Raw genomic sequence first — 24212 nt, forward strand, 5'->3', positions numbered from 1 at the left:
AACCATTGCAATAATAAGCATAACCCCCTCGAAAGCCCCTTCTATGGGGCCCCGACTGAAAAATCGACAAACGATGTTCGCCTTTATTCTGTATTATTACGAGGCGAGCTCAGATTTTTCAGTGCTGATAGTAAAAGTGACGCATCAAGTGGAGCGGCCTGCGCCGGGATGTAATTGGAGAGTAGGAGGGGTATATGCTATATACGATTTGGTAGTACCTTGTAACACGAAAATGCTGATTTCAAATGGTCAATGAAAATGGTATCCATAAGGTTTATAACCCTATCCCTAACCGTTTATAAGGTGTTTTTAAAGATACGACAGAATTGATCTAAAAAATGATAGATATAATAAGTTTTAACATAGTTTAATAGTACTATTTACTATTAAAATATTCTTATTTATTTTATTATATTTTTATAATAATTAGGAACTAGTTTGGGTACAAATAATAGAAAATAAAATATTACTATCATTTAAAATTATCAATTTGACTCGTTATAACATATTTTTTAATTACAACAAAAGAGCTCCAAAAAGTAGTATATAATATATTTAATTACATATTTTTGGTAAATTAATTTAAGTTTATAAGTTTTTTAAATATATCTAAAATATTTATTACATACATAATCATAATTCGTATGTCATAAACTGTACAATTATAAACCTCTTCTACAACTTCATTTCTGGTAACTTAAGTTTAAAGTGATTAAATTGCATAGCAAAATATAATTGCTACTGTATTAAAAAAAAATGTTAAATTAATATGGCCAATATTTTTTCAATAAATGCTTATAAAATGCATAACAATTTGCGAGCGTTATATAAGTTTTCGCTCAGCTTAAGTAGTGTTTAAAATACTAGTTTTTAATGGTAATGCGAACGTGTTATCTTAACTTATTTATATCTCTTTGGTTACTTGCATACTTTTTAATAAGTATTGCGGAGGTGTACCCCCTACAAAAAGGTTCTGATTTTCTGCTGCATGAGTCAATGACACAAACCCTGGCACACACATGTTTATAACTCATTTTGCAATATTTTTCGAAAAACACACTAAAAACGTGTCCCAGCGACAACAATCACTTCGAAAGGGTTTTCGTGTGGCTTTGCATCTTTACGGCCAACTGGGTCTCATCTGGGCATCAATAGAATCCTAAACAAGTGGTTTTACTACTCCATCTTGCTTGGTGTTTTGTAATGCTCGAATGCTAAATTTGGCAACTGTTCGGCAAACTGGCAACTAAACAGCCTCTAAAGTCAATAACAGATGCCACAGAGCTCTCAGTTTGGCCGGTTTCGGATGCTCACAGCTCGGCAAACTTTTATGACTTAATTTTGAGCCGCCTCTTGGATAGGAAAAAATACATTGTTTGTCGAAAACATTATTTGCGGTTTGCAAAACGCGGTTCAAGAGGGTTTGCAAAATTAGATTTACTTGTGGTTGCACACAAATCGATTCGAATGATCGAAGTCTGATCGATGCCGATCAACTGGGAGTGGGGCACGTGGCTGGGTTCAATTAATAAGTTAGTTTGTTTTGCCACTAGACGGAAGTAATCATGGTCGATTATTTTAAATTGACTGTTAATGAAATGCAATTGGACTTCGCCCGAAAGATTTATTACGGCCAATGGAAGATTGAATTTTGAAACTAGGTTTGTGGTCTCGCGTAGTTCTTCCTTATTTTTTAGGTCTTGCTTTAAAGCTATAGAATTAATACACCTTAATTGGCTTCAAATAACATTTGACTTTTGAGTTCTAATATTTTATTGAATAAATAATATTATATAACTGCCTCCCTTTCTTCTTCTTAAGACTTTATTACACTTTCGTTGCCAAAAATTCTATACCATTTCCTTTACGTCTAATAGAACTTCAAAATATACGTCAAAGAAAGTATATAGAAACATATAATTCCCAGCGATTTTCTTATTACTTGAACTCCCAGCCCAGAATTTTCTCGTTTCGATTGGTAAGCTTTCCATGATTTCCTTTGACTGTTTGCCACCCAGCCGAAGCATTTCTTAGCCACGAAAAATGAGGCTTAAATTATTGGCCTGGCATTTAACATGACAGCCACATTAAATTGTCCACTTTGGCAACCTGTGAGCCGGGCACATATGTAGGTATGTGCCACCAGTAGTACCCATATACTATATATATTCGGCCATATGTTTTATATATATATATAGTATAGGAGTATAGGAGTCGGCTAGGCCGCTGCTGGCGTTGGCAATAATTGAGGTTTGACGTCTCGGGCCGGGTTGGGTTCAGACTTTTGCTCCGGGGCCCCCAGACCTCTCGAGGAAATTTCAGGCGACGACGGCCTGTCCGGGGCAAAAAACAATTTTTATTTAACAGCTTTAGTTTTGGTTTTTGTTAATTGTCACTTTCATTGGTGTCCGCACAATTCCAGCAATTTTAATTCAATCCTAATGCGCCCAAATGATTTCGATTGGGTAAGCCGCACTCTGATGCAATCACACTGCAACAAATTATCGTAGCACTTTGTCTGCTAAGCTGCAACTCATAACTCATAGCCGGGCTAATCTGCGTTTTATGCAAAGCAACTTGGAGCCGAGAAATGTTTGCTCGAGACCAGTTCTTGGACCCTAACCTTGAGCCACAAACACACGATGCCAAGAAGACGCTTCCAGTTGACTAGTCGACTAGAGATATCCACATCCGTTGTGTAATTGCCCAGAGACCAGTGGTAGATGGAAAACTACCAGAAAAAAAAGGAAAACATTGCGTGGTTCTAGACAGCTGTCCAGAGGTGCAGGGCAATTACAAGCCGCCAGAACCATTAACAGTTATTAAGATCGAATCCAAATTCAATTTATTTGTTAATTAAACGATTGGCTAATTCCATGGTGCCTCGTGTACGCAGATTAACAGCCATCAAGATCACAGCTCAGCTATGCAGTTAGCCGACTCCGGCACCCCTGTCGTATGAGTGATATTTCGCTGAAATATTAAGTATACGTTGCGGTGTTACAATCTGTGTTCACAGCTGCTAATAGAAAATCAAATAAAAATGGCACTTAAATGCAATTTTTAAATCATTTATGACGGCGGCAACAATGTTTTGTTTAGCAGGCAAAAGTTGGTTACAATTTTTAGGCTAATATAGCCCATAAAGTATGCAACAAAAATAGGAACATTTGACAGAAAAGATATTAGTAAATTTTAAAACCATGGAAGTTGTGTTTTTCCAGCTTAGCTTCAATCTGAAAGAAAAAGCTTTTTTACTCAGCTATTGCCACTTTGTCCATTTGGCGGGTCAGTTAAAGCCACCGGAAGAAAGGTCTTGAGACCCCAATTAAGTCAGCGAAATGGGCTATCTAAACAAACAACAACAATAGCCCCAAAAAAAAGGCTTATGTAAGTTGGAGTTACAAATTTGTAGACCGTGAAAATGTCTAGTTTTTGCTGGAGGAAAAGCCAACGGAAACGTACAACTTTGAATATTGAATGGCAATATTTTTGCGCTAATGAAATGCAAAGCTTTCGCAGCGTTCAATTGGCCATGAGACACATCTATTAAGGCTTTCCCAAATGGGTAGTGCAAATTGAATAAATGGTTTGCCAAGTGTAAATTGTAACGCCAACATGGAAGGCGGAATCTGATAATTGCATTTAAATTATTTTAAGCCAGATGCTCATTAAGATTTACTGAGTTGAATTTTAAATTATTGAAAGATGAATGGGAAACACAATTATAGAACTTAATCACCTATGCTTAAGTCAAAATAAATGTATAAACAATATATGTCACTTGAGTTTTTAATAATAAGTAACATTATAATAAGTGATTATTTTGTAAAAAATTCTATAAGTTGTTTTAATTCGTGTAAATACAGAAGGCAAGGATCATATAATAATTAAATAAATTTCTTGCTAACTTTTGTGACTTTTTGTTTATAAAGCTTAAATATTTTCCTTAAACTCCATAAAAAATGAATTGTTTATTAGAGGATAAGAACGATTAACCCAGGAAGGCAAAGAAATTAAATTTATTCACCTTTTAATTTGATCTAATTTCTATAAGTTTTAATGAAGTACCAAAGAAAACACCATTAGCATTTGTATTTCCACTTAAACATTTTTTCGAATCTTTATTTTACAAATTTGTTACATAACTTAAGTAAGATTAACCTTGATGTGTTCCCTTTTGTTCGATTGCGTAGCGTAGATCTCAAAGTTCCTTCGCAAGCTACACTGAGAGAATCCAATGAGTTTCCGGGTGGTGGTGTACAACTAAGTGGGCTTAAGGTCTACGAAAGTCCGGAGTGCCGGGTCCAGCCTAGTAGTGACCCGCATAGGGACTCGCGTAGTGGCCGTAGTTGTACTGGTCGTACTGGGGAATGTACTCGTACTGCTGGCCCTGGTTGTAGTAGCCGTCGTCGTAGTCGTAGTGGATGGGAGCAGCTGCCGCCGGAGCATAGTGCTTGGCCACTTGAAGATCGAATAAATATGGAAACTTTAGCTTTTTCTGCACGGGGGTTGCAGCGACTTAAATTTATTTCGCTCTTTGGGACCTCTGTGTTGTAATAATGACCGACAAAAGACAGCAAAACTAAACTGCGGCAACAGCTGTTAACCGTTTTGCCATTGTTGGTAAGTAGCTCAACTGGCCAAAGTAAATAAAGCAACCATTCAATGACAAAAACATTTTCTTTGGCCATTTCTTCGCCCCCTTGCAAATAATTTATTGTGCACGAATTTGTCAGTCAATTGGTCACAGGTGTTGCTTTTGCTTTTGCTTTGCCTGCGTTTTTACTTTTTTTCTCTTCGCGGCCGTTTTGTATGCAAGCAAGTTCGTTGCCTAAGTCTTTTGTTTTGGCTGCTGATTTCTTTCGCCGTGCGTTTTGCTGATAATTCTCAATTAAAATTGCACCGCAGCACCCACAACAATTATGAGTTTTCACATGAGTTTCCAACCATGTATTCATTTCCCAGGCCCAAAGCGTTGCGACATTCAGAAAATTATGCTAAAGTGTTGGCAGGCCAAAGGGAGAAGGGAAATGGGCGAACAAGAAGAAGAAACGGCAATTTTCGTGAAAAATATGCTGCGGTGGCTGTTGTTTTTTGTTTTTGTTTTTTTTTTTTTGGAAGATGATGCACCTGACATAATCTGTGTGGGAAATTCGAAACGGAAAGTGCATAAACAAAGCTAGATCTTTGGCTCCGATCGGAGCAAACGTGAGGTAACCCACTAAAGAGGCGTGTCGGCGGATTAGTCAACCATATGATGTTACACATTTCCAGCCCAGTTTCACAGCCTGTGATTCAGCTGCTTAGCCGCCTGACTGGCCACAAATGTGAGACTAATTGCAATTTATTGAATGAAATTGCCAGTGCAACTGCCGCCCAAGCTAGAAATGAGATGGGGATTACAATGAGTTTAAGGTAAGTTATTCAGACAGTTGAGAACACTCAGTAGGCCGCATAGTAATCAGCGTCAAAACCAAGATCATCATCATCGCTATAGCCAACGTTGTCGTCTTCGTCTGGGCGCAATTTGCGATACTGATTGTTCAGATAGTTGGCATGCCGCCTGAACAGCTTTAGCATGCGATATGTGTTCATGCCTGTGGAAGAGCGAGCAGAGAACACGTGGAAATGGGTGGGCGGGACCACAGAAAAGGGGGATCTACTTGGGAGTGGGGATGAAGAACCAGTAGAGGTGCCACCAGAGGTGAAGGCCAAACTATAGAGGTGCTGCCTTGATACCCTTAGTCCCCTTAATACCATCCATATCCCCTCGTAAGAGTTCCAAACTCACCGTAGGGCGCCGGGGAGGCCACCACCAGCGGGGCGTGGGCCACCGGGGCCACGTGCTTCACCACCTGCGGCTCGTAGTGGGCCAGGACGGGCTTGTGGGCCACAATGGGATTGGCCACCACCGCCTGGGCGTGCACAGTGGGTCCCGACTTGGTCACCACCGCATTGAAGCCGTGTATGGAGTCCGCCGTGTAGTCCACTGTCCGGATGGAACCGTCGGGCTCAACCAGCGAGTATTGACCTGGCGAAGAAGACATAGAAATACAAAGACTTTGGTTTGGTGTTTGCCGTCTTACCCTTGACCACATCCCCATCCCGCGTCTCGTGCTGCGACTTCACATCTCCTGTGCTGTGGTCAGCCACTCCATAGTTGAAGGCATATTTCGGGTGGTCCTGATAAACAGAAGGGAATTATGGTTAAATATTAATAAAATAATAAAAATAGGAAACAAAAAATGTCTAACAAATATGTTTTATTACTGCTTTATCCAGTAAGCCTAAATGTATTAATCAGTCTAAAAATTAAACCCTTTATTTCTTTTATGATTTTTAATACTTGTTATCTTTACTGTATTTCTTCTATATTTTATTAATTTTTTAAAATATAAATACGTTAACCAGTGGTTATATATGTAAGCTTGAGTGTAAACATTGAATATCCTTGAGTATGAAGAAAAAAATATTCTTTAGTTATGCTTTTTTGAATCAGATTTAAATTTTCATAAAAATAAACTCATAAACTCGAACTTTAAAAGTATATTTTTTGTTTTGGCACTCCAAAAAAGGAAGTTTTTATAATTTATTGGCTAGTCCATTTGCATATCCTGATTTGGATTCCACTTGAAAACTCACATAGTAATCCAGGGCATATCCCGGTCGCGCCACAGCCACGCTGGCGAATAGGGCCAACGAAAGGATAACGAAGCACACAAAGTTTGCCATTTTATTTATGGGTTGTATAAATTATTTTTGGTTCAAACGTGCTGGAAATAAACACAAAATTTCGCATCCGTTAGAAAACACCGCACTGAGTTTGGAGTATTATTGTTTTTTTTTTAATTTTTCAGGACTCAAATTTACTTGGAGTAATTCAACGGCACCAGATACAAACACCGCAAAGCTGCCCGGAATACTGTGGCGATTCTAAAAGCCAGTTTCCATTAAATAAGCGCGAAATGTGCGAAAGTCGCGGGCTGCGCAGTCGGCAGAGAGCGGCCACAATGCCAAGACTCTTGGTTTCTCAGTCACTCGGCTGTGGCGAACGGTGCTCCAGTCTGGTGGGCCACTCTTCCCCAGCCAGAGAGGTGGTGATGGAGACACCGCACACCGTGCCCCACCATCTGGCCATGTGAACTGGAGTTGCAGCACGGATCCATGGGATGTTGCCAAACGCAGCCGGGTTCCCCCGATTCAAATCCGCTGAATGGGGTGGCGTTGTCTCCGTTTGTCGTCTCCGAACTGCGACACATTTCTCAAATCAAAGCTGTGGCCAATCCTCGACAGCCGCAGCCATTGTCAATGAAGTCATCGGGAACAATCACTTCTTGGCGGCCCAGAATTATGCGAGATTAATCATTCGAGTTAATCATTAATTTCCTTGAGTTCTGCAAGAAATGATTGTGGCCAATTTAACTAACAACTTAATGCCAGCGAGGGAGACTGAGACCGAAATAAATCGCTGACAAGAACCGAAAAAATGTAAATCAAACACAAATCGGGTCAAGTTGCAATTGCAGCACTACAATGAGGCCCTACCTAATCGGCACATGCGAAATTCTCAGTGCTCCACTTCAATGACAGTGCTTGAAATTGGCAACAAGTACTAGCCACAGTACCGACTGGACCCCGCTTGGGTCTTTTGTCTCAGCCGCATTCAACTTGAAGGTCAAGCGCATTAAACTAGACTTCGGAGTTGGCTTCCATTCTGGGTTGAAATGAAAGCAAGAGTCTTCAGAGCAGGACAATTTATGATGCCAAGCAAATGCTGCTCCTTAGCTGCGGCGAATCTGACCTTTGATTTAGCGCCAACAACTAGTACGACTGGCAAAATAGGATTAAATAAATGATGAAGAATTTGAGACATTTATAAGCAGGCTAAATGGGAGAGATAAATGTGTGAATCAAACTCAGGTAGGAATTTAAATAGCAGTTTAACTGCTTATTACTTGAGTGTGAATTAAAGACATTAAGTTATTTCTATTTCTTAGCTAGTAAAAAAAAACTTTGATTACAAACCTTTTTTATAATATAATTTTCATAATAATTTGTTATAGTGGTAGCTCTCATAATATACTCAGATTAAATATATTATTTTAATCATGAACATAATACCTATTAAAAAGGGTAATAGGATTAATTTTAAATTTATTACTATTAAATATATTTATAAATAATAAAGTATCTCTAAAAAAAATAATTTTACATATAATCCGACGTCTTGTTGTGAAATACAGTAAATTGAAAAATAAAAACAAATTAATTTAGCACAAAGAAAACCGCTTTATCAGCCTTTGTCATATTTTAAAACAGTTTCCCCTCTACCAAAGAAACATGCAAATTGCTCTCATCTTTCGAGCCGATTTGAGCCACAACAAAGGCGGTCTGGGACAGATTTTCAATCTTTAATTTATGGCAACTGCACACCCTTGAGAAAAGACGAGAACGTGCCATTTGCGGTCTGTCTGCCAGCCTACAAACTAATCCAAATTATTGTCAGACCGCAGAAGCCCTAACCGTTGGTTAGTTTTTGCTCGGCTAATAATGTGGGCTAGTTTAATGTCCAGGTCGGCATTTCTTGGGCATTCTCATTTTCACACAATTAACCACTGCGAGGGGCGCTCTAAAGACTCTAATTAAACGGCGAGGAGTGCTTCAGAAGTAATCCCCAGCTGACCCGGGCAACAAGAAAAACCCACAGACCTTCGACTTCGGCTTGGAAACAATTGTCTATCTGCGCCTGCGGTTTTTGTAAAACTAAATACTAGATTAAGTCAATTTGCATGCCGCCAAAAAGCATTTTGCTACCTAGACTTGGGAAAATTCCGTCAGCGATTGTCGGCGTTTTTCCGAAGGTTTTCCATATATGCACTCGCAGATTTTTTCCAGCCCGTCATCTGGACAGACACATGTGCGTGGCTAGGCATTGTTTTTCTGGTTTCTGGCAATTAACTTAAATATATTAAGCCCATGAAAAAATAACAAGGCAGAAAGAAAACTCATAAGCGGAGTGGAGGAATTCTTCTTAAATGTTCTAACATGTGGGGGGTATTTTATGTGGGATGGGAAATAAGAGTTTTGAATAAGGAAGTAAATCATTCTAGTAGTTTAATTTAAATATTAAATCTATCGAGAACATAAATATTTGGAAAGAAGGTAAATATTTTTATTTGCAAAAATATAAAAACATTTAAATTATATTAAATATGCAAAGCGAATTAGAGTTATATTGTTAACATATATGTATTTAACATTTTATAAGGTTTTATACATTTTTAAAAAGTTACCAAAGGTATTTTAGATTGTATTTTAAGTTTCATAAAGTTCGTTTTTTTTAACAAATTTATTATCAACATTTTTACATTTTTATCCTGTGCTTTTCTAGAAAATAGATTAGGTTTAAATTGGGTTTCTTGGAGAACTTATCCTTTAATTAATACAAGAGATTCCTTTGAATGGCTCCTCATTGGCAAGATCAGTCTGCGGGAATTGGCAATGCAACTACCATGAGTTCACAGTTTTGGCCAAATCCAGAGCCCAAACTTAAGCTCGGATCGAGGCTGGTGACTTTGACTTTGGCTTGCTTTGGTCACCTAATTTCGGCTTGTTTGCACACCGACCAATTTGACAATGGAGCACTCGACAACCACTGACTTGCAACATGGGGAAGGGAATACGGCTGAGATGGGCTGGCATGGAGTGTTGCAAGTCGCGGGCTTGGGACTGTGGGCGTTTTTAGACTTGTTTCTCGGGTAATACGGCCAACTCTGGCTGTCATTGTTGTCGCCCTTAGTTGGCCATGGTCCAGTGACTCCGCCTCATCTCCAGCGCCAATTGAGTGACCATTGTTAGCCAGGCCAGACTGTTACAGAATGACCCGTGGCAAATGCCGGCCATAAAATGCAAATGAATGACTGCCTCTGGGTCTCTGAGTCTTTGGGTCTGACTCTTCCTCCACTATAAATTTCGCACCTCGGCGGTCAATTTGCTGCAGACTGTTTGCTGTTCGCTGTTTGCCATGCATCAAATTAACGGCCCAACTAATCCAGTTAACATGGTTATATAATTGACTCTGACAGTCGACGGGCTGATTATGCACTCCTGACTGCGGCAGATGGGCTGTCCGCCTCGTATTATTTATGCGAGCTTCTACTTAACTTCTGCTCAATTATCTCCGATCGGTTGTCCAACATTAATCAAAAATTAATGGCATTTTTCAATTACGCAGACAGTCAGACGACATTTAGCAATTGACAGTGGTTCAGGTGGGATTAAACAGAGTTAGTCCATGGAAGCTAAAATGAAAATTTAATAATACTTTACATTTTAAGTTTACTTACTTATGAAATCTAAAAATACTGGCCTTGGCCCTTGGGGGCCCCAAAAATGGTTTAATGGTTTTGATCCCCGTTAAATAGGAAACTTTATATGTTGAATATTAGAGAATTCAACCACAAACTCATAGAGGTATGCCACCCCTAAATCGGTATCGAATTATTCAAGTTATGGAATCTGGAAGTCAGGTATTGGGCCCCCCTTCTGAAAGCCCATGGCTTTACAGAAAAATCGAACATGAAAGTGGGTCCAAATTTTGACCCTTGCAAAAAATAAATATTTTAATTTAGAATATTAGAGAATTCAAGCACAAACTTATAGAGGTATGCCACGCCTAAATCGGACTCGAATTACTCAATTTATGGAATCTGGAAGTCGAGTTTTGGGTCCCCCTTCTGAAAGCCCATGGCTTTACAGAAAAATCGAACATGAAAATGGGTCCAAATTTTGACCCTTGCAAAAAGTAAATATTTTGATGTAGAATATTAGAGAATTCCAACACAAGCTCATGGAGGTATCCCACGTCTAGATCGGAATCGAATTACTCAAGTTATGGAATCTGGAAGTCGAGTTTTGGGTCCCCCTTCTGAAAGCCCATGGCTTTACAGAAAAATCGAACATGAAAATGGGTCCAAATTTTGACCCTTGCAAAAAGTAAATATTTTGATGTAGAATATTAGAGAATTCCAACACAAGCTCATGGAGGTATCCCACGTCTAGATCGGAATCGAATTACTCAAGTTATGGAATCTGGAAGTCGAGTTTTGGGTCCCCCTTCTGAAAGCCCATGGCTTTACAGAAAAATATAACATGAAAATGGGTCCAAATTTTTACCCTTGCAAAAACTAAATATTTTAATGAATAATATTGGAAAATTTATCCACAAACTCATAGAGGTATCCCACGTCTCAATCGAGATCAAATTACTTAAGTTATGGAAATGAGAAGTCAATTTTTGGGCCCCCTTCTGAAAGCCTTGGCGTTACGTAAAAATCGATCAAAAAAATAAGTTAAAATTTTGACCCTCGTTGAAAGGAAGCTTTTTATTTGACTTGTTTTACGAAAACCCCTTGAAACCGTATTTGAAACATTTTGAAAACACTTTTAGTTTACAAAATTACTGCAAATGTACCTCCGATCACTGGACACTGTGCAACAACCAAATCATTCGATAAACCTCTTCTTAGCCCCTCTGCGCATCTTCTGAAGCCAGTAGCCAATAGTCAGGAATTTTATTATCTATAAATTGCATCGGCTGCGATAGATGCATATCTCAGAGGTTGCATCTTAATGTTGCCGCCACAAAAAGACTCCCAGATACTCGATGATACCGAGCTACAGTAAGTGCAATCGACGCCATATAGAGAGCACGTGTTGGCGACAGTTTATTGAGGCAGTCATCTTGAATGTCAACTACTCCGAGTCGGTCAGAAAAAAATAGAAACAGAAAAAGAAACGTAAAGCCGAGACTTTAGTAACTGTCATTTATCTATGAAGAAGTTGCTGGCTAAGTAAAGGTTATTGGAGCAGCAGATACAAGTTTACATTCTATTCGGCATTGAGAGGTTTTGGCACAAGGGACAGGTACACGTACTGCATGTGTACACCTGTCTCGAGCTGAGATCTAGTTAGCCAGCGGAAACTTCCTTCCGGCATTTCCCACTTCTTGACCTTAGCTGCCGGAGAATCCGCCCCCCAAAGGCGGCACCTGTCCGGTCTTGTTTCTAGTATCAGGTAGATTAATGGAGCCCACGTATGAGAGATTCACCCTTTTGTTTTTTTCGGTTCGAGCTCGAAATGCGCACATTTAAACGCTCCGCTGGTCTCTGATCTTTGATAAATTCTTTTTCCCGCACCCAGACATTTTTGCACCATTTTCTCGGATGTCTCTGTTTTGATAGCTGGGCATTTGTCTGAGCCAAAGACCGCGTTGTACCCATTAAGTGATCAATATTTGGCATTGTTTCGCTTTGTTCGCACGTTAAAGATGACGGAAATGCGAAGATTTGTTGCATGCGGAAGCCTCCAAGCACTCATCTCTTGCGACTTAAATGTTTCAGCTTATGGTTTATTTGTTTATTGTCTTCGCCGAAGAGGAGACGCCCCCGAACTCGTGACCGCACTGGAGGGCAGCATCGCCGGAGGCACCTTTCTGCGGTGGCTTCCCTTCCAGCGGGGCGTAAAAGTAAAAGTGCGTAAGAGGATAGGGAAATTGCGGTTTCCAAGTGGCCCACATGACCTTGTCGAGCCGTCAGTTTGTTATTGAAAATGTAACTATTAGAAAGGAGATCATCAGTCATAGCGTTTTAAATTCTTAAATAAATTTATAATGTTAACTCTTCTCTTATAAAACAAACTACATAATTAATTGGCATACGATTTAAATAATTTCTAACAAATGACTATATCACAAAGAGCCTGTAAAAAATGTTGATCTGAACAAAAAATCAAGTCGAATTTTTCCGGAAATCTTAAAAACGATACAATTCAAAAGTATTAACGTAACTAGTAATAGTTATTTAAAGCTTAAAAATATACTATAACTCGTAGTCTCTCAGAAAACAGCCAAAAAGCATGCCTTTAAATCAAATATTTTCTAAGCCCCTAACAAAAAACTTTGAAAGCAGATCCTAAAGTCATAAATAGATTTTTAGCCCAAAAGTTTTCTTCAAAATTATTTCAAAAGGAATCTTTTATTTAATAAAGATATTATGTGGGTAGTTCTACAAACATAGAATTTTTAATTACATTCTCAGGCTTACACAAAAGTATGATATCCTATTAAGGAAAAAATGTTAATATGATTAAAATTATGTATTATTTATTTATTTTTGAAATTTCCCTTATTTTACAATAATTATACATTTATAAGAGTCTTTAAATCATTTCTTATTTTGCAATTTAAACTTACTTATGAATGAAGAAACAACACCGTCTGCGAGTCCCAAATGGATGTCAAGGCGAATCAAAGCCCATCTAAAGATGTAAACGCGCGTGTTTGAATAGTACAGATGTCGTAGTTCTTCAATTGATAAATAATAAGTTAATAAACACCAACTGGTTATTGACTGATCCGATGCCAATCAATCGAGAATACTTACCTTCACCTTTTCCACTCACGCCCACAAATTAGCCAGCTCCATAATTGTCAATCAAGTGGCGTGATCTCTGCGAAGTGCTCTACCCATTAATTTCCATAACTTTCATGACTACTTGCAATCATAATTAGCCATCGATTTCCGATTGAAAGTGAATGTGTTCTCGATCAGAGATAGTAAACAACTATTTAATGTGATTCATAGCCGTGTCACCGATCTAGAAGTCTATTGTTTTTAAGATACATTTTAGATTATTATTCTAACAAAAATTAAATATTCATGAAAGCAATCTCAATATTTATTTTTTGAAATATTTATTACTTTGATGTTAGGTGTCGAATCACTGAGGTCTTGTTTAAGCGTTTCTTTTCTTTTTTCGGACATTTTCAAAATGTATCTAATTGTTTATCCCCTTCCCTCGCAGTAAAAATTAAGGTATTTGAATTTTTATAATTCTCTATATTTTGTATTTATAGCATTGTCAGCGTATCAGCTTCAAACTTAAAGTATACACAAAATTATTATAATACATGTGCTTTTTATTATTTTTTTAGGTTTTGTTCGTTTTTCTTCATCTTTTTTTCGGGCTGGTTGGCATGATGGGCGTGTTTGTTCTTCACTCGTTGTCTATCTTTCCTTTTTTCGGTATGTACAATATAAAAGAGAAGTTTGGGTAACAAACAAAAGAGAGAATTGCGCGAAAGCTGAGACAGAGGCGGCAATGTGTGTGTGCGTGAGGGACCGAAGGGGATTCCCCTTGCAGGAAATGCGATGAACATGACTGGGTAACTGAGTATTTTAGCAGGCTTCGTCAGTGGATCGATCAGATCATCCGTTTTGTGAGGTCGTCAACGTGCTTAATAAATTACAGAAGAGTGGTGTGTGGAGGTGGTGCATTTAGTGGTGCTTCCCGGGTGTCCTTTGCGCTGCTTAGTAGTGGGCCACATGCGCGTGGGCGTTGTGGGTGGCATAGCCGTAGGCGGGCACGGCGGCGTGATGCGCCAGGGAGCCGGCATAGGGCACGGCGGGAGCGGCGGCCACATGGTGGGCAATGGCCGGGGCGTAGGCCACCTGGGGAGCAGCATGGGCCACCACGGCGGGCGCGGCATGGGCCACCACGGCGGGAGCGGCATGGTGTACGGTGGGTCCGGTCTTGTGGACCACGGCATTGAAGCCGTTGTGGTCATCGGCGGTGTACTCCACGGTGCGCACCGAACCGTCGGGCTCCACCAGGGAGTAGGATCCCTTCACCACATCGCCGTCGCGCACCTCGTGCTGGGACTTCACATCGCCGGTGTGGGAGTCAGCCACTCCGTAGTTGTAGTGGTACTTGGGGTAGGCCTGTGGATAGAGGATTGCAAGCATAGAGATTCCATGAGAAGAGTGCTCGCATTGGGTGCTAATTTTATGTGCATGGCATGCCACACGCCACTCAAAACAGGCTAGTAAAACGATGGCTATGCTAATGGAGTTGGCGTGGGAAAATGGCAAAATGTCAGAGGGCACAATGACCCTGGACCAGCAGCTTCCAAAGTGCTGGCCAGAGGAGCGGGTGAAAGGCCATGCAGAGTTACCAGTACCCATTGATGGCGGTGTTAATTTTGGCGATTATTAAACATAATTTTATGATGGCTTTTGAAGTTTTTCTTGGGCTTACTAGGCGTATGCGTAATGTCTCAGCTGAAGGATTACAGGTCGTATAAGTGATTTTTTAAAAGTCAACAAGCATTTATAAGCTCAGGTTAGCTTGGCTAATTTTATGTGTGTAACATCTTTTGAAATGAATTGAATATTGTGAAAGGTAATAATGAAAGCTTTTATATGTTTTAAAATGTGATTAAAGTTAAGATTAAGCTTTCAACTTTAAAAGGCGATATGTTATGGGTTTTAAAAGAAGCATCTAGGGTTAATATCTTTGTGAATTTAGGACTTAAAAAGTGTTTTAAGTTTGTAATAGTTTCCCTTTGAACTTGGTGATATTTCAGTGAGTTCCTTGGGTGGTTACTGCGCTACTTACATGGTAGTCGATTCCCTCGTCGTGGTGTCCATGGCCGGCGTAGATGGCCGGGGCGGCGGCGTAGAGACCAGCTCCATGTCCGTGGAGGACTCCGGCGGAGGCGGCGCTCAGGACGGCCAGGCAGATCAGGGACTAGATCACAAGGGGGGATATTGATTATTTCTCTGTTTCTCAGCGGATCACAGGGCACTTTTGGCTGTCACAGGGCTCTAAACGTCCTGTTCACTCACTTTGAAGAATGCCATTGTTTGGTTTTTGGGATTTCTTAGTTTTTCTTGTGCAGACGCGAGTGTGTGCTGTACGTTGAGCTGGATTCAACTGATAACTAGAACCCAGAAGGAAGCCGCTTTTATATACAAGACAACGCCCGAGCGGCCCAAACACGAACCGAGCCGCAGAAAGCCGAATGCGAGTCGGTCAGCGGCGGCACAACAAAAAATCATACAATAAAATACCTGGCAAAAGCCAAGCTCTGCGGAGCGAAGCCCAAGAAGTTGAGGCCCCCGCAAAGCCCCCCACAACAATCCACAATTATTTAATGCTTTTCGAGTATGAACAAAAACCGAGAGTGAACTTCAGTTCAGATGTGGAGCGAACTGGCTGTGGTTTGTCTTTGGAAATTGTCTGATTTGTGAGATAACCCGCGATGTATGTAAATCGAAGTCGAAATAATTGTGAAATGGAAGGGAAAACCTCAAATTGGATAATACCCCATCGACACTCAATACGCGTTCTATCGGCTAAAACAAATATTAACATATCAAATTGGCCATTATTAAGGCATATTAATTATGAAATCATGATCAGAAAAAAGGTTAGCTATCTATGTGTTTTCATCTTCCATCACGATTTAATTGAAATGGCCTCTCCGAGCTCCCTCGCAAAAATAGCAAAACAATCTTAAGGCACGAATAAAATTAGCCGTAAGCACAAGTATTTATGAATAAAATAAGACAATGGCTGAAATAAGTTAAAATTGCATTTTGGTGGGCGGAGGTGTTGCTAGCCCCTCGAAAACCCCCTGTCCACCCCATGGTTTTTCCTCAGCATGTTGCAATTTGTTCGCTCGTCTGTTTCGTGGGTTTTCAAGACGATGTTTTCCATGTTCTAGGTTTTCCTTTTGTTTTTCGGCTGCAGCGGGCGTCGTCTATCAAATCTTTCAATGGTACACTATAAAAATGGTAGTTTTTTCTTTAAAATCAAATAAAAATTGTACTTTGATAATAGCAAAAATGTTAAGTGGTGTTAAATACGAAAAAAAAATACAAAAGGACAAGGGAAGCTGAATCGAATTTTTTGGACCTAATCAAAAGTGCCAAAATTATAAGTCAGAAATATTAAATAAAATAAATTTATTTTATAACATGTTTTTAAAAACCTCCCAAAAAGGTTTGTATGATTTTTGCAAGTTGTTTGATTCAAAGTTAAAGCTCTCCAATCCCAATTTATTTTTCAGTGCCCAGCTGTTGTTTCTACTGCAATTTTTTTAATTGCCATGTAGGCCGTTGGCTTATTAAACCAATCTTGCGCAAATGGGAAGGCAAGAGGAGTGCGCTACGGCGATATAGAGGGCACCACCCGAAGACGCTGTAGAAACGTGGCGCCACCTCATTATGGCCAAAATATCCGTCAGTGCAGCCCCAACTCATTACCAGGCCCCAAGTACGAAAAAAAACCGAAGCGTTTTGTTTTGTCATATATTTGGGGGCTGCCTTGCTTTGTTTTATGGCATACTTGCTGGGCTTATGCTACGTACTTGCCCTGCTTTGGCTCATTTAATAAATTGTCTCGAATTAGTAAGCTCGGCTCTGACATCCCCGCTTTTAGCCCCTCTCCGCGCCTAGCTGGCCATCGCGAACTAAAAAAATTGAAGCAATCATCTCAAGGTTAGCACGACACGGCGACGACGAACGGCAAACGACGTGTAACGGGTCACCAGCAGTTGTAGTCGCCACAGGAGCGGACCCCAAAGGGGGGTTTACATCTCCATCAAGTTATCCAGATTGTTTTTCAAGAATTAAAGATACTGTAATCATTTTTCAGCACTTCCAAACTGCTATTCAAAGCAATTTAGGTAATTATGAAAAGGAAAGTTTTATCAAGAACCTTTAGTCAATAAAGTAACTAAAAGATCTTAAACATTTTAAACCCGAAAATTACAGCAAATTATCCAGATTATCAATTAAGAATTAAAGATATTTTTTAAAGCAGTTTGACAGACAACAATCTAAAAACTTCCTAACGGATCTTATTTATTAGTAGCCCAAAATATTACAAAAGAATGTTAATAATAATTTTAATAAAAATAAAGCAGTAAGTAAACAGAAAGGCAAAATGTTTAAATCGAAAAATTTATTACTATTATTGCAATAAATATATTTCTTTACAATTTTCCAACCCCTTTTTGAAACCGCCCCTGAAAACCCAAACATAATCTCCGAGTTCAACTTAGGCTGCCTGAATTAGAGCACGATCTGATTACGTCCTTTGTTTACAGAAAATGACGCACCACCATGGCCAATTAATTGAATTTTTGCAGTCGAGACTTTGAAAAAGTAGGTTTCGATTGGACTCGAGCAAAAATGCAGTAATTGATTGCCTTTTGATGGATGATTGAGCCATGTTTGGGCAGAGGTAGGGCTGAGGATTGGCTTGGTTCGGCTTGTTGCCTAGAATATGAACGATAAAGAATAGCTTCCAGTACAAGTGCTGACTAGGAGCCCAGTGTAAAACCAGTTCTTGCCACTTCCTTGATAAGAGGTTTCGTTTCCTAGCCAGGCACTGACCCGTTAGTTAAATGTGTGGAAATTCCTTAAACAATCACAGGCCACTCAGAGCACTGAGTAGACTAGACCAGTCTAAGCCCAACAATGACAATTACAAATTCGTGAATGCGAAACTCTTTGGTCATACGGCGCGTTTCCTTTTCGATTTAATTATTCACCCCTTCCGCTGAATTTCAGCTCTCAGTACAGATCCGCTCCACATGTGCGCAAATGCATATCATGTGTACCTCAACAGTTATGAGTCAGGCGAGGAGTTCCAGACCCCGGAGACCGGAGACCACCCAGTCCAAGTCGGCAGCCGGATTCGCAGAATCATAGAATCGCAACGCCCAAGTGGCCTGCAGCAGTTGCAGTTATCTTGGCCAGATCTCGGCCAGATCTCGGCTCTCGTCATGTCAGCGGGCCAAGATCCGAGTCGCTGGCCACTTGAGTGGAGATCGGGCCATATTTTTCTAGCTGCGGGTGCATGACGTGAACGGTCGTCGTGATTTCGAGGTGTCGGCTAAAAAGTCAGAGAGCATTTGCCTAAACTTCACTGAGAAAATTTGTTGTTTGGATTTTTTTAATAAAAAAGTTATATTAGATTTAACAAATAAAAGGAATTCTTTTAATTTTTTTGTATTTCGAAAATGTTATAATTTCATTTTATTTAACTTATCTATTAAATAAAATAAATAGAATCGGTAATTCAAAACCCTTGTAATTTATTATATGTATAAATTTAAAATGAATCTTATTAGTATTTAATGTAATAATAAAATTCACTAATAATATCTATGAATTAAATTCATTGTCAGGTTTAACTCATTCTGCAGTGCAAAATATTAAGAATTTCCATAGTTACTTAGTAATTTCTCTTAGTGCAGGTGCTCAAACTCCGCTGAAATACCTCAAGTTGATATATATTCAAGCAAATTTGTTGTGATTAAAGCAATTTGTGTGCGTTGCCGTAGTTGCACTAGCTGTTCGCCTGCTGATTGAGTGGCAAATGTTTGCAGCTTTTCCCCGCATTGTTGTTTTTATTTTTGTCGTGTGTGTGCGCAACATGCGAAACAAGTTCGTTGCCCAAGTCATTCGTTTGATTTTGAGTTTCGTTCTGTCAGATGTCTTGCGAAATTCTCACTGCCCGATGGTAGTGAGTTCACAAGTCAACAGCGAATGCAAGGCGTAGGTTATAATTTAAATTAATTATGCAAAACTCTATTGCAATTAACGTATTGAACTGAACCCGAACGACAACACGGCAATTAACATTTACTCATGACTTGCTTTGATCATTTTCGACCAGCGGCTACTACGCTTTGTGGTAGAAAACCACAAAATAAACCAACAAAAAAGGGTAACAATAGCAACTGCAGTAATTGAAGAAACTGCTGACCTTGACCAACGCCGAGTGGAATTCATTGGAAATCAAACTGCAATCAATAAACAAAAGAGTTCAACTGTTAGGTGGAAAAAAAAGGGAAAAAACGTAATTGATTAATGAAATCACAGGGGCGTAATAATGCTTGTCATACAGATTTCACCTAAAATCCGATAATACAGCGAAGAAAATCTGTTTTTTCCTTTCCTCCAAATGGTAAAGTGCACCCACCAAAAAACCAAGGTCCGAGCTGCTAAGCTTTTCCCTTACCAATTGTAATTTTTGTAAATTGTTTGAGATCTGTGATCTGGGTTTCAATTTTCTGACAGCCTAATGCCAAAACTTTCGGTGGGCGTTTGGCTTATCAGACGGCCAATTACAAAAATGTGAGAGGGGAAGCGGCTGGTGGACAGAAAACAGCTCAATCCGTGCAATTATGTCGCTCGAAATTTACATAGATCGGCTCTATTGTTCCGCGGATCTAGCAGATCGACCTTCAGGCGGTGGCCCAGACCATAGCAGACCAGGCCAGGCTTAGAATGGACCCCCAAAGCCCATAACATGACCAGGCCAACCATAAAACTTGCACAGGAAAAAATAACGCGAGGATCCATTTTTTTAACATTTGAAATATTTTTAAGGGTCATTTTGAAAAATTCTGAAAACTCTGTAAAATTTAAGCAAAGCTTCATCTACTTATCTATCCATCTATATCCTATCTATTTATCTATCTATCTATCTATCTATCTATCTATCTATCCATCTATCTATCTGTCTATCTATCTATCTATCTATCTGTCTATCTATCCATCTATCTATCTGTCTATCTATCTATCTATGTATATATCTATCTGTCTATCTATCTATCTATCCATCTATCTAAATTTGTATTTTTTTATCTTTTTATCTATCTATCTATAATTTATACTCAATTTAATAAATAATTTCATAAAAATAATTATCATATTAATTTTTTCTCTGTCTGGGACCCAATCCTCGGTCGAATTTCGGTGTGCATTGAGCTTTTCGCAATGCATTAACTGCAGTCTGCAGTCCACGGGGGGCCTGGCGCTTTACAAAATTTCCGCTTTGGGTTTCTCGGATCGAATTGGTTTCTATATGGTTTTGTAATTGTCTGGCCATTGTCATTGTGGCTGTTGAAATTTGTGTGGCTCAGATTGCTGATTTATTGGCCCTCGATAAAGTGCATTGTTTGAGATCTCTACCATATCCGGCTAAGAACTGTTCCTAGATAGATATATATTTCATACTTGGCTCGCTTGCAACACAATCGAGAGGCAAACCGCAACAGAGATGTCTCGCAGTCCCGATCCGCAGCATCGGATGAACCATGCCCCCGCCAACCCCAGATCCCACGACTGGGTTAACCGCAGCACCAGTGTTGCCAATCGCTTCTTGCACAACTGCCACAAAGTGTGGCTGCCCCGCAATCAAAGATTGAACTCGCTCCACATGCAACTCCCTTTGAACCCTCGGCATTATTTATTTAAGTCCGCGTTGCGTGGGTGTCGATGCCTCGTATCTATGGCTAGTAACATGACAGTCCAGTTTTTGCAGGCTTGCCTTTGAGAAGCCTCTTCTGATCTGGAAGATTCTTTTGTTTAAGGATTGTCTGCTGGTGCCTAGACAATGTGTTGAAACTTCTGAGGCCAAAACAAAAGCAATGCCATTAAGTTTTATTGCCACGTCTTGTGCTTGCAAATTTCCTATAATTTCCTGCCATAATTTTTAGCAGCCAGGGCAAGTTTGTTGCCCAAGTCTTTTGTTTAGTTTTGCATTACAAATATTTTGCCACTTGCCCAGGCGAGTCGTAACAGCTCCGCAGTAACGGATTAACCATTGTAATGTAGTTCAAACAGCCCATTCACATTCACCCATTAACCCACAATTGCCGGCGGACACAGCTTTTCCCCCCGTTTTCCACTCAGTTTTCCATTTCAACTGGACACACCCAGAGCGCCGAACGACATGGTTGCGGAAGATCTATCATATTTGGGCCAAGGAATGGTGGCTGACCATTTTTTGTGTGATGGCGCCCGAACAGGGACAGTGGGTGGGTGAATGCAGGCCGAAATTCGTGAGGTTTTTTTGGTGGCTTTCGTTTAGATTGCTGGCCGAGGATTATTTATTTTTAAATATTTTAATGATTTTTTTTTTGGTTGTATGCAAAGTCGTAGGCCAACACCCTCGCCCCTTGGGATTATATAAGGCGGTTTCTGTTCTCTCCGCTCGCTGTGCGGCAAAACGCTTTCGAAAGTTGCAGCTGCTGGATTCAGGCCGCAACTGAGACAGTTGAGTCGCTGGCTCGGTTACTCGGATAGCCGCACATAGCTACACATAGCTCCACATGACACAATTTGTTAACTAGATTATTATGTAAGGCCCACTCTTACTCTATCCCACCCCCCCTTCCGCCCCTTTGGTGTCTAATCAAACAACATGCAAGCAGCCGCCTGCCTGCATATGCAAAAATAACAATTAGCCATCATTTTGATGCCGGCAACGAGTGAAAAAAAAATGCAGAGAAATCCCAAGAGACTCCGAAATTCACGCCACTCCAATTCACTTGGGTTGCAGACAGGCTGAGATGATAATTAAATCTCTTGCGTTGATGGCTTGCCGGGCCAAATTGAGTTGACATCTATCTTGTGTGAGTCTGACTGACTGTGGGTTTCAAAAATCTGATCTTAGAAGCAAATGCGGAAGCTGAAAACCCTGATTTAAATTGCCTTTTTATACATCATTAATTATAGCACGCAACACACCCCGAATGCGAATTCAATTTCGTGCCAACACAAGTCATAATTTAAAATATAGACAAAATCTGGCCAAATCGACCGACGGTTTCTGTTCTTAACTCATAATCCCAGCTCACTTTCGGTTTCGATATTAAAAGGCAATTCATTTTTTCCGCCCCACCGCCTGTTGATGGTGTGAGGCACGCTGCAGCTCCCCTTCGCGGATGATGATTAATGGTGGACCCCTCTGATCTGATCGATCTGAATGTGCCCCCATATGAGCGTCTGGGATGGTCTCTCCACCTCTAATGGCCCACAATTGTGGCAATCGCTGTAATTAGCCATCGGCCAGACCGTATTTCTGCCTTAATGGTGTCACTTTTGCAATGCCCTGGCTCGCAAATAGTTCGCTTGCACAATATCAACGGCGAATTTGTGTCAAGTTCAGAGCCGCCGAAGCGGCGATTTGAATTTCCACGTCTCATGAGGAAACTCGCTTCGGCCAGCATTCAATTGCTGCAGATTTATGGGCTTTTTTATGGATTTTCCTCACAGTTGCTCGGCCTGCTGGGTTGACATTAAGGCCAAACGAGTTGTGCGTTTACGCACAATGTTGCCAATGAATGAATGAAACTGTTGGCCGGCATCTCATTGATTTGGTCGGGTATTTTTGGGCACGCGCTGACCAGGCAGACAAGCAGTCTGGGCAGTGGAGATTATCTAACCATTTTTAGTAATAAAAATAAATTTTCCTAAATATATTAGAACTTTGAAATTGTAAATAAATACCTGTTATCAAGGCTCATATATTTGTTACAAAGAAAATTAATAATGCAACTGGGAAATATGAAAAGATACGCGAATTCTTCAGGAGAACATCTCTGTAAAAAGATGTTAGGTATTGATGATTTCAAGAGAAATGTTAATTTTTAAGTCTAAAAAAATACTTCGTTGTTATAAAAAAACGATAATTTTTATTTAAGTGATCTTAAACCGTGTTTAATTTTTGATTTTGCATTTATTCCCTGCTCATGGCAGTTTTCCTCACACACTTTGGTGCGGAATTCGGTAGCCCGTCGCCCGAACACCTTTACGGCTTCATTACGCCAAGGAATCCGGCCTTACAAACGGCTCATTTCGCCCTGGGCATTCACATGCCCCATGAGCAGCTCGGACCAAGAGCCACTTCATCATCGTCGCGAAGCGTGGCCTTGTCAATGCCGTTTCGGAGGCACAATAATAATAAAAGCCGTGCATATCTGGTGCAGCGCCCAGCAAACAATTGCGATTGTCTTGCAGTTGCAACTGCAGTTGCAGCCACAATTTTCTCACGCGATTGAGTCAGTTTCGGCTGCAGTTTTGGAGTATGCAGCCTTATGGTTCGGCGTGTGAGAAATGCCACGATCCCCACCCATCCACTTGAACCCGGCCACTTAATGTTACCATTTCAATTTGGTTCTGAGGCACTCAACTTTTTCACTCGGGCGATTTCTGGCGATTTTGAAAGTTCAATTAACGCGCCACTTTAACAACTGAATTAACTTAATTAAGTGTCTATTTGGTTCACTTTTACTTTCGTCAGCTTGGCTCTGGTCGGCTGACCCTGAAATTTTGGGGGGCTCCTAAAACGCTAAGCAGTCTAACGCCTAATTATCTCAGACTTCCCCACGGGGAGCTCCGAGCTCAATGCAGATGGTAAAAATTATTGGGGGCCAGCATGCTAAGCAGATCAAGATTAATGGTGATCGGAAAACTATCAAAATGATTCTTAAGTTGCAGATAAATTTTTAATTTGTTTCCACTTTTGCTTTAAATAATTTATGGTACAAAACAAATTTGATAATC

General features: G+C 40.1%; 2 protein-coding genes across 2 annotated transcripts; both read right to left on the minus strand.

Annotated features, from left to right (window-relative positions):
* Positions 1 to 4091: 4091 nt before the first annotated feature.
* Positions 4092 to 6930, minus strand: LOC108035485 (cuticle protein 19). Its single transcript, XM_017111136.3, has 5 exons — positions 6874 to 6930; positions 6646 to 6776; positions 6090 to 6186; positions 5795 to 6034; positions 4092 to 4464 (listed from the first exon to the last, which is right to left on the minus strand). Exons 2-5 carry the CDS (start codon positions 6733 to 6735, stop codon positions 4313 to 4315), a joined length of 579 nt encoding a protein of 192 aa, XP_016966625.1. The 5' UTR covers positions 6736 to 6776; positions 6874 to 6930; the 3' UTR covers positions 4092 to 4312.
* Positions 6931 to 13880: 6950 nt separating this feature from the next.
* LOC108035486 (cuticle protein 7) lies at positions 13881 to 15766 on the minus strand. Its single transcript, XM_017111137.3, has 3 exons — positions 15690 to 15766; positions 15460 to 15591; positions 13881 to 14783 (listed from the first exon to the last, which is right to left on the minus strand). The coding sequence occupies exons 1-3, from the start codon at positions 15702 to 15704 to the stop codon at positions 14373 to 14375; spliced, it is 558 nt and encodes a 185-aa protein (XP_016966626.1). The 5' UTR covers positions 15705 to 15766; the 3' UTR covers positions 13881 to 14372.
* Between the last annotated feature and the right edge of the window lie 8446 nt (positions 15767 to 24212).

The sequence above is a fragment of the Drosophila biarmipes genome, chromosome 3L (genome assembly GCF_025231255.1).
Source record: "Drosophila biarmipes strain raj3 chromosome 3L, RU_DBia_V1.1, whole genome shotgun sequence".
NCBI lineage: Eukaryota > Metazoa > Arthropoda > Insecta > Diptera > Drosophilidae > Drosophila > Drosophila biarmipes.

Excerpts from the sequence above, each read along its gene's own strand:
- LOC108035485 (XM_017111136.3), bottom strand. The coding sequence starts at position 6,735 with ATGGCAAACTTTGTGTGCTTCGTTATCCTTTCGTTGGCCCTATTCGCC. Across the intron at positions 6,187-6,645 it reads GATATGCCCTGGATTACTAT|GACCACCCGAAATATGCCTT; the intron begins GTGAGTTTTCAA and ends TCTGTTTATCAG. Across the intron at positions 6,035-6,089 it reads GGATGGGGATGTGGTCAAGG|GTCAATACTCGCTGGTTGAG; the intron begins GTAAGACGGCAA and ends CTTCTTCGCCAG.
- LOC108035486 (XM_017111137.3), bottom strand. Across the intron at positions 14,784-15,459 it reads ACGAGGGAATCGACTACCAT|GCCTACCCCAAGTACCACTA; the intron begins GTAAGTAGCGCA and ends CTCTATCCACAG.